General features: G+C 49.2%; 1 protein-coding gene across 1 annotated transcript; it reads left to right on the top strand.

Moving 5' to 3' along the window:
* The first annotated feature begins 719 nt into the window (after positions 1 to 719).
* Positions 720 to 7654, top strand: LOC122675870 (serine/threonine-protein kinase 35-like). The gene is given in 3 exon segments (XM_043875027.1): positions 720 to 830; positions 1945 to 2242; positions 2245 to 7654. Coding segments are annotated over 3 exon segments (1332 nt in total). The 3' UTR covers positions 3168 to 7654.
* Positions 7655 to 9802: the final 2148 nt, after the last annotated feature.

The following is a 9802-nucleotide window of genomic DNA, read 5'->3' as shown; positions in this document are numbered from 1 at the left end:
AGAAGTATAGTTGTACTTTAGAATACTAATCAACTGTTACCATTTATAATAGTTGGATGAATAAAAAATAAAGAATAGAAAAACCTATTTTCCAAGTTAAAAAGTTAATAAAAAATTTATAAATAGGTTTCATCAAGGTAAGGTTGAGTCAAGCCCACCCAAATGAAACATTTTCAAGCTAGTGATTCCCAAATCAGTTGAAAATTTGCATTCTCATACCTAAATAATGCATGGAGTAGTGTATGTCAGAAAATTGTTCCTTTGATTTTCAAGACAATTATTCAGGTATACAAGTAAGTACGTATTTCCGTTTTGGAAACAGCAAAAGATTTTGAATACTTTCCTATACTGATCCTCAGAATGACTCATTGTTTCTAGTTTAAATTTTAGTTAAGCTGAATTTTAGATCTTTTAGACCTCTGTTTTCTGGCTCATGGTCCATATAATAAATGTCAGAGGGGCAACACATGTATGAGTCTCAAAACCTTCCACTTATTAGGTAGTTAGAATAGGAAAGAGGAGTCCAGAATGGTAGTGGCTAAAAGACAAAGAAGGGAAAAGCCCACAAAAACAGGAGAAAGGAAGGTCAGAGGAGTGGAGTGAGAACCTGGGGTGAAGCCAACAGCCCTCCTGGCTGGCCCAGTTTACACAGGGCAGGCTCCGGCGGAGGAGGAAAACATAAGAAGAGGAGCCGAAACTGAGCTTGCTGGGCACCGTACATGTCGGGGGACTTTGTCATATCCTCGGTTCTGGCTCACCGCAGCGAAAATTTGCAGCAATGGACGGACAGTTCAGTTTTTGTTGGCAAGCGAAGGAAAATACACCGTGAGGTGTGAGGGCAGGCCGACCCAAAAGACATGACGAGAAGAGAGAGCGGGCCCAAAGGAGAGGGCTGACAGTCATCAGGACAGTATGGTACTGGCACAGACAGAAATATAGATCAATGGATCAGAATAGAAAGCCCAGAGATAAATCCACAAACCTATGGACACCTTATCTTTGACAAAGGAGGCAAGGATATACAATGGAGAAAAGACAACCTCTTCAACAAGTGGTGCTGGGAAAATTGGTCAACCACTTGTAAAAGAATGAAACTAGAACCCTTTCTCACACCATACACAAAACTAAACTCAAAATGGATTAAAGATCTAAATGTCAGACCAGAGACTATAAAACTCCTAGAGGAGAACATAGGCAAAACACTCTCCGACATAAATCACAGCAGGACCCTCTATGACCCACCTCCCAGAATATTGGAAACAAAAGCAAAACTAAACAAATGGGACCTAATGAAACTTAAAAGCTTTTGCACAACAAAGGAAACTACAAGCCAGGTGAAAAGACAGCCCTCAGATTGGGAGAAAATAACAGCAAATGAAGCAACAGACAAAGGATTAATCTCAAAAATATACAAGCAACTCCTGCAGCTCAATTCCAGAAAAATAAATGACCCAGTCAAAAAATGGGCCAAAGAACTAAACAGACATTTCTCCAAAGAAGACATACAGACGGCTAACAAACACATGAAAAGATGCTCAACATCACTCATTATCAGAGAAATGCAAATCAAAACCACAATGAGGTACCATTACACACCAGTCAGGATGGCTGCTATCCAAAAGTCTACAAGCAATAAATGCTGGAGAGGGTGTGGAGAAAAGGGAACCCTCTTACACTGTTGGTGGGAATGCAAACTAGTACAGCCGCTATGGAGAACAGTGTGGAGATTCCTTAAAAAACTGGAAATAGAACTGCCATGTGACCCAGCAATCCCACTCCTGGGCATACACACCGAGGAAACCAGATCTGAAAGAGACACGTGTACCCCAATGTTCATCACAGCACTGTTTATAATAGCCAGGACATGGAAGCAACCTAGATGCCCATCAGCAGACGAATGGATAAGGAAGCTGTGGTACATATACACCATGGAATATTACTCAGCCATTAAAAAGAATTCATTTAACGGGGGAGGAGGACGGCGCTCGCAGAGGTACACAAAGCCCCGAGCGGAAAAGGCGAAGCCCAGTGCCGCGGGCGCTCAGCGCGAAGCTGAGGCCGGCGGCGGCGGCCCAGGCCATGGATCCGGTGGCGGCCGAGGCCCCGGGCGAGGCCTACCTGGCGCGGCGGCGGCCTGAGGGCGGCGGCGGGTCGGCGCGGCCGCGCTACAGCCTGTTGGCGGAGATCGGGCGCGGCAGCTACGGCGTGGTGTACGAGGCAGTGGCCGGGCGCAGCGGGGCCCGGTGGCGGTCAAGAAGATACGCTGCGACGCCCCCGAGAACGTGGAGCTGGCGCTGGCCGAATTCTGGGCCCTGACCAGCCTCAAACGGCGCCACCAGAATGTTGTGCAGTTTGAAGAGTGCGTCCTGCAGCGCAACGGGCTCGCCCAGCGCATGAGCCACGGCAACAAGAGCTCGCAGCTTTACCTGCGCCTGGTGGAGACCTCGCTCAAAGGAGAAAGGATCCTGGGTTATGCTGAGGAACCCTGCTATCTCTGGTTTGTCATGGAGTTCTGTGAAGGTGGAGACCTGAATCAGTATGTCCTATCCCGGAGGCCGGACCCAGCCACCAACAAGAGCTTCATGCTGCAGCTCACAAGCGCCATTGCCTTCCTGCACAAAAACCACATCGTGCACAGGGACCTAAAGCCAGACAACATCCTCATCACAGAGCGGTCTGGCACCCCCATCCTCAAGGTGGCAGACTTTGGACTAAGCAAGGTCTGTGCTGGTCTGGCCCCCCGAGGTAAAGAGGGCAATCCAGACAACAAAAATGTGAATGTGAATAAATACTGGCTGTCCTCAGCCTGTGGCTCAGACTTCTACATGGCCCCTGAAGTCTGGGAGGGACACTACACAGCCAAGGCTGACATCTTTGCCCTGGGTATTATCATCTGGGCAATGATAGAAAGAATCACTTTCATTGACTCTGAGACCAAGAAGGAGCTCCTGGGGACCTATATCAAACAGGGGACTGAGATCGTCCCTGTTGGTGAGGCGCTGCTAGAAAACCCAAAGATGGAGTTGCACATCCCCCAGAAACGCAGGACTTCCATGTCTGAGGGGATCAAGCAGCTCTTGAAAGATATGTTAGCTGCTAACCCACAGGACCGGCCTGATGCCTTTGAACTTGAAACCAGAATGGACCAGGTCACATGTGCTGCTTAAAATTCAGGGCAAAGCATCTTGGGTGTTTTTCAACTAGGTTGACCCTCGGGACCCACAATCTCATCGTGTCTCGCACAGAATTCAGCAGAGGGCACAGGTGGTGGCTTGGCCGGTTGGTGATCTCCTGACAGCCGGGTCTCCAGCAATGTGAAGCTTTCGTTTGGGTTTCCCCCCTTCTCTTACTTTTGCTTTATTTTTTATTTTTTGTCCCTCCCCCTTCTTTTTTTTTTTTTTTTAATTTAAACGATTAAGACTTCAGAAGAGCAGGAAGTTATGCTGTGGACAGGCACCACTTTCTTTAAAGAAACTCAATACGGACAAAGCATATGTATAAATTTCATTTTTAATTTTTATAAGGGGTTAGGGAGCTATTTTGTTTTTGTCCTTTATTTTCCCTGTCTTCTTTCTTTTACCCATCTCTTAGTTCTGCTTATAACTCCTCACTTCCCCAGAGAAGGCCTGCCCCTCCATGGAGAATTTGGGGACCTCTCCTGGATCAGGGGGCTTGAGGACAGAAGGAGGCCTCTGTGCTGCCTCCCCACCAGGTGCGGGAACTGCTAGACTCCCTGGTGGGCTGCTCCTGGCTGGCCCTTGGGCCTTGGAGATGATCAGAGGCCAAGAACCACCTAGAAGGGAAAGACCCAAGCTTGGCCAGGAGAACTCAAGAAAGAAGATCCCCGTTTGGAGATTGTCTTCTGTAAGCGGTTGGAAACCCAGAGTCACACCAGGACTTACAGAGGGAATCCTTTCCCTCTCCTGCCCTTCGTGACCAGGGGTTCTGATGGGGGAGGGCCAGAAGGTGACCATCTCTTACTCCCCGGTAATTGAGCAGCCAGCCCACCCCAGCTCTACAGACCTACCTTTCTGTTAGTGATCTTCCTCCCAGACGATGATTCCCCGGGAAAAAATGTCGTGCCAAACCTCTGCCTAGGATGCAGCAGGGTCTTCCGCGGGCCTCTGTCACTCCTGTGAAGTCAGCACCTACCACCTCCTGCTTCCAGGATCATCATCTTCTCAGATGTGCCCGCCAGATGTCCAGGGTGTCAGAGCCACCTGAGACCCAGTTGTGACCATTGCCATGAGAACAGGGTGTCCTAAACAGGCTGTTATCCCCTCACAGTGCAGTGTGTGCGCTGTGAGCCAGGCCCCGTGCTGTGGTCTATGGTGACAATGCCAAGCGTCATCTCCCTCCCTGCAGAGACTTACTGTTAGGGGCCCACCCTCAGTGTAAATGTATCTGATGGGAAAGGATGGACCTGGCCGAGCGGGTGGACCACAGCCATCAGGTGCCTCTGGGCTTGGTGGCCGTGACTCCCGACCCCACCTCCAGTGTCTGTGTAGCCTTCCTTCAGCTCTCCGATGATGCTCTCGCAGCCTCCCTCTTGTGCTTTTGAAGAGGCATGTCCTCTCCCCTTACCAGGAGGAGAGCTATTCCTCTTGCCGCGTACCCGGAAGCCCCTTCAGCTGCTCCACAGGCTTCTCACCCCAGAACAGCAAGGCAAGGAAGGGAAAAGGAATTCTTCTTTTGTGTTTATCCTTGTTGTTGTTTTCTCTAAACCAGCATAGAGTGGATAGGGGGAGATGTGGACGGCATTTAAGTTGGTATGTGACCAAGGGGGGTTTCCCCCCAGAGCCACAGTCCTTCCACCCTGGGAGTTTGGAAGAGACCAGCACAGCATCAGCCCAGATGCTGTGCAAACTCAGCAGTATGTTTGCTCACATTCTTTCCACCTTTTCTCAAGGCTTCTTCCTCCTCCTGGGCAGATGGCTGGCTGTGGTTAGCAGGATCCGGCAAGGCAGCAGGTGGTGGCCAGGCCCCTCACTCCCCTCCCTCAGCTGAAATCCTTTGTCATCGCTTGGCTCTGCTCCTCTCTGACTTCTCAGATGACCTGGGTGTACGCTGAGCTGCAGCTGGAAGAGCGCATCCCCTAATTGCAGTCGATGGCCCTTCTCCGCCCCACCTCCCTGCCCTCCCTTGGGGGCAGCTGTCTGTCTGCGAGCATGTGGGGAAGCAGTCCCTGGACTCAGCAACCCCACCTCTCCCTGGCCACAGCCCACACTCTGAAATCCTAGTGAGGGTTCAAGTCTAACAGGATATTTACCTTTTGCTTATCCTTCCCTTCCACCCTCCCCAGGTGTGTTAGCCCTGAGTAAGGTCCCAGGTGGCCATACCTTTTGGGCGAGGTGGGTAGCCTCTGTCAGGTAGCAGCATCCACGTACCCTTGTCTGGCAGAACTCCCAGCCCATCCTCGCTTGGTGGCAGGTCCTCCTTCCCTGGCTCCTGAGGCCCAGCTTGTTAGCCCCAAGTGCCTGTCTCTCCCCCTCCCCCGTCTCCACTTCGTCTGCCTCGGGCACCTAGCAGCCAGTGGAAGGCAGCCCGAAGTCAAGGCTGGCTCTGCCCGGGCGGCTGCCTGTCCCTCAGCCACTCTGCATCTCTTCCCGATGGGGTCAGCCACCTCGTCTCTTCCTGCCTTTTCACCTGGGTCTCGGGCCTGGCAGCAGCCCTGGGGCACATCATCTCAGCACCACCAATTTGTTAGTCCTGTGCAAGTTCTAGAAATTTCCAGTCCTTAAAATAACAGTCGGTTATTCTCCTGGGATCTGTGGAAAGGAGAGTCTTTGGAGGGAGGATCTCCGCTTCATTCTCCCTCAGTGAGAGGAATCAACAAGACAGATCATAGTGCCTTATTCCGTTGCCCTCCCCGCCAGACTGTCTGGCTTAGTACATGGCTTCTGTCTCCCTATCCGTGCCCATCTGTCACTTAAACTCACTCCCATATAGAGATAGCCACGTTGGAGGATGGCTTCCCCCGACCTCCCCGTCCCTTCCTCAGAGCTGTGCTGCGGACAGGTGTGCATTCTGCCCTCCTCCCCAGCAGGTCCCCGCCTCTTCCCTCCAGCCAGGAGAATGCACGTCTTTTTCTTCTAGGCCTTCGAGGCCAGCTCCATCTGACCCCCTCCTGGGCATGGGGACTAAGGCCGCGGACCTCGGCCTCCTCTCATCCAGAGGCACTGGGTCAAGAGCGGAATTCTGTCCCCTAACCTGCTGTGATTCGTGCACCCATGGCTGCCTTTCTGAGGGAGTGTATTCAATGTTTACTTAAGAAATACCCTGTTTACAGCTGGAGGAGAAACGTGCCCGTTGCTGGGTGGAGATTTGACTCTCTGTACGGCTCCTGGCCTCCTTTGTGGCACTGCCTGGTGGTGACCCCAGAGTGAATGAAGGCGAGGGGCAGGGCTGGGGCGCAGGCCCCACAACCCCTCTGCCCTGACCCTGCGGTGCTAAGACCACTTGCCATCTTCCTCACAGCCTTCACTCCTCGCCTCTCATTCCCTTCCTCCAAGGTCTCTCTCCTTAACATATCAGTTATTTCCTAGAAAACCAGTGTTTGGAGCAATAAGATAATTTTCTTTTTTTGGCTTGAGTCTTTTTCTAAAAAAAGGAAAAGAGCAGATATTGTGGGATTCTTCTTTTTTTCTGCTGTTGCTGTTTACCTTTTTAGAAGACAGATCTAACTTGGATGGTTAGCTGGGTTTCAGCCTCAGGGTGTCCTTAGGAAGCTTGGAGAGGTAGGATCAGGCCTCCACCCCCTAACTCTCTGCTCCTGCCACCCAGGCTCCTAGCCCTGCCCACCAAGTGCGCGCCCACCTTTGCTCCTCTGTGCCAACCTCTCCCTGCCTGTCTTGGCTCTGTCTCTAAGTGGGGCTCTTAGGTTCTTGCCCCTTCCCCATCCTGGGCCTGGGCAGGGGGCCCAGCTGCTGGAGTCGCCAAGACCTGGTGACCTGAAAAGAGCTGAGTTGTGCTGCTCCAGGCTCCAGACCCCTGGCTTGGGGCTGAGGTGCAGCCTTTGGGACAGTGTGGGCCATTTCTGATCCGGCCCTGCCGGGCTTTGATGGCCAGGCCTCCTGTCTGGAGAGGAGGCGCTGGGAGTGGAGCACCAGGACGTGTCATGAGGTTGGCTAATGTCAGCACACATAGTTGAGCTCAGGCTGAGTCCACTGCCAGGGGCTCCTGGAGTCCCTAAGACTGGGGGGAGGGGGGGGGCGGTAAACAGGAAGGAGACCCCTGCATCTTTTTCCCTGAGAGGCCACAGGAGGAAGGGAGTCCATTTAGTGACATTTTAAAGAAGTCTTTGTTCTCCAGGTGCCTCTTTCCATCAGAGCAGGGGAGGATGTTGGAGTGATTTGACATTCGTGTGGGGCCAGCTTGGGTGCGAGGGAGGTTTTAAACCCAGGCACAAGGTTAGTTTCAAAGACTAGTTAATCTATTTTCTTTATTTTCTTTTTTTTGCACAGAAGCTGGTAATCTAGGACCTACGTGTGAACAACTTTATATATGAATATTTTTTGTACTTGGTTTACTTGGGTTGGTATGATACATTATATTTAAGTTCCTTGAACACTGTGGATCCCCCTAATGTGTATGAATGACTGAGGCTTTGTAAATTAAGGGACGTTTGTGTGAATAAAGTTATTTGATGGGGTCAGAGAAGCCATATGTGATTTAAAAAAAAAAAAAAAGAATTCATTTGAATCAGTTCTAATGAGATGGATGAAACTGGAGCCCATTATACAGAGTGAAGTAAGCCAGAAAGATAAAGACCAATACAGTATACTAACACACATATATATGGAATTTAGAAAATGGTAATGATATCCCTATATGCAAAACAGAAAAGGAGACACAGATGTACAGAACAGACTTTTGGACTCTGGGGGAGAAGGCGAGGGTGGGATGTTTCAGGAGAACAGCACTGAAACATGTATATTATCAAGGGTGAAACAGATCACCAGCCCAGGCTGGATGCATGAGACAAGTGCTCGGGCCTGGTGCACTGGGAAGACCCAGAGGGATCGGGTGGAGAGGGAGGTGGGAGGGGGGATCGGGATGGGGAATACGTGTAAATCTATGGCTGATTCATGTCAATGTATGACAAAACCCACTACAATATTGTAAAGTAATTAGCCTCCAACTAATAAAAATAAATGGAAAAAAAAAAAAAAAAAAGGAGAGGGCTGTTGGCTTCATGGCAGGTTCTCACGCTGGGCCTCGGACCTTCCTTTGCTCTGTTTTTAAGGGCTTTTCCCCTCTTCATCGTTTAGCCAGAGCCATTCTGGACTCCTCTCTCCTGTTCTAACTGCCTACCGCACTGATGCCCCGACCTGAAAGCTGAGGAAGCTGGCTTTGCTGTTGCGATGGCTGCGTGGCCTGATTTCTGCTGTGCCGAGGGGTGACGGGCAGGGAGGGGAAGCGAGACACCCAGGGCAGGCTTTCATCCGCCCTCAGAGGTCAGGAGTGTCTTGAAATAGAGATAAACTGACGAGGGGACAGGAAGAGAGGAAGATGGGCTGGTATTGATTGAGACGGTTGAGGGGGGATTGAGAGAGGGCCTAGAGAATGGGGCAGGGGGGCAGGGATCTGTTGAGTCACATAAAAAGCTGAGGAAGAGAAGGTGGTGAAAGGGGATTTTAAGAGCGTTGGTTGTATGAGATGAATGATCTGCCATAGTACTTATAAGGCAATTCAGTAGAAGTTTGTATTGCTTACGATGCATTTTTTAGAATGTTTTATTTCTTTGAACGTGATACATGTAAGAAGTGGAACAAACTGGGCCTTAATGTGGGAGAATAAGAGCTGTGACCTCCATTTGACAAAGCTTGTATTTAAGAGTTTTAAAACTTTAAGTACTAAACTGATCATCTGGCATCCAAATCTTGAAATACTATCATCTCTACTTCTTTTTTTTTTTTTTTTTTTTATCTCTACTTCTAAACAGAACTCAAATCTCATTACTTCTTGTCTCTTCTTCCATACTGTGGCAAAGCCTTGAACATGCTCCTTGACACCCATCTTACTCTACTATATAACAGTCAAAGTGCTTCTTTTAAAATGTAAATCATGTTACATTATTCCTCTATGACCCTCTAATAGCTTCTCATTAAACTCAAAGTCCTCATCAAGACTTCTAACGCCTTCCATGAGATGCTTTCTTTTGACTTCTACATTCTGATCTTCCTGTCATTTGTTTTCATACACCAACTCTGTCTAAAATAGGCCCCTGCCCCATCACTCCCTATTATTATTTTTATCCATTTTTTATTTATAGCACTCATCAGTACCTTAAATTATATCTTATAATTATCTCTTTAATAGTTCCTTGTCTGTATCCCCTTCTAGAGTGTAAGATCCATAAGGTAAGAATTTGTGCACAATTGAGTCTACCTCTCAACCAGTGTCTTTCATTCTGAAGTTGAAAGGATGAATGAGTGATTAATTCATATCTAAGAAATTTTTCTGTCCACACATGTTGACAGTGCCTACCATATGGAGCCACTGTGGCGGGTGCCAGGGGTATAAAAAAAGCAAGGTAGATTCTACCTTGTCACAAGGGTCATCCTGCTAAAAGCAAGACATAAAAATTTAAAAATAATCACAAAAAATCAGTTGCATGTGTCAGCTCAGTTAAGTCACTCAGTCGTGTCCGACTCTTTGTGACCCCATGGACTGCAGCACACCAGGCTTCCCTGTCCATCACCAACTCCTGGAGCTTGCTCAAACTCATGTCCACTGAGTCAATGATACCATCCAACCATCTTGTCCTCTGTCGTCCCCTTCTCCTGGCTTCAGTCTTTCC

The sequence above is a fragment of the Cervus elaphus genome, chromosome 19, assembly GCF_910594005.1.
Source record: "Cervus elaphus chromosome 19, mCerEla1.1, whole genome shotgun sequence".
Lineage (NCBI taxonomy): Eukaryota > Metazoa > Chordata > Mammalia > Artiodactyla > Cervidae > Cervus > Cervus elaphus.
Note: the sequence above shows the minus strand (reverse complement) of the source record. Positions and strands in the feature narration are given on the sequence as shown.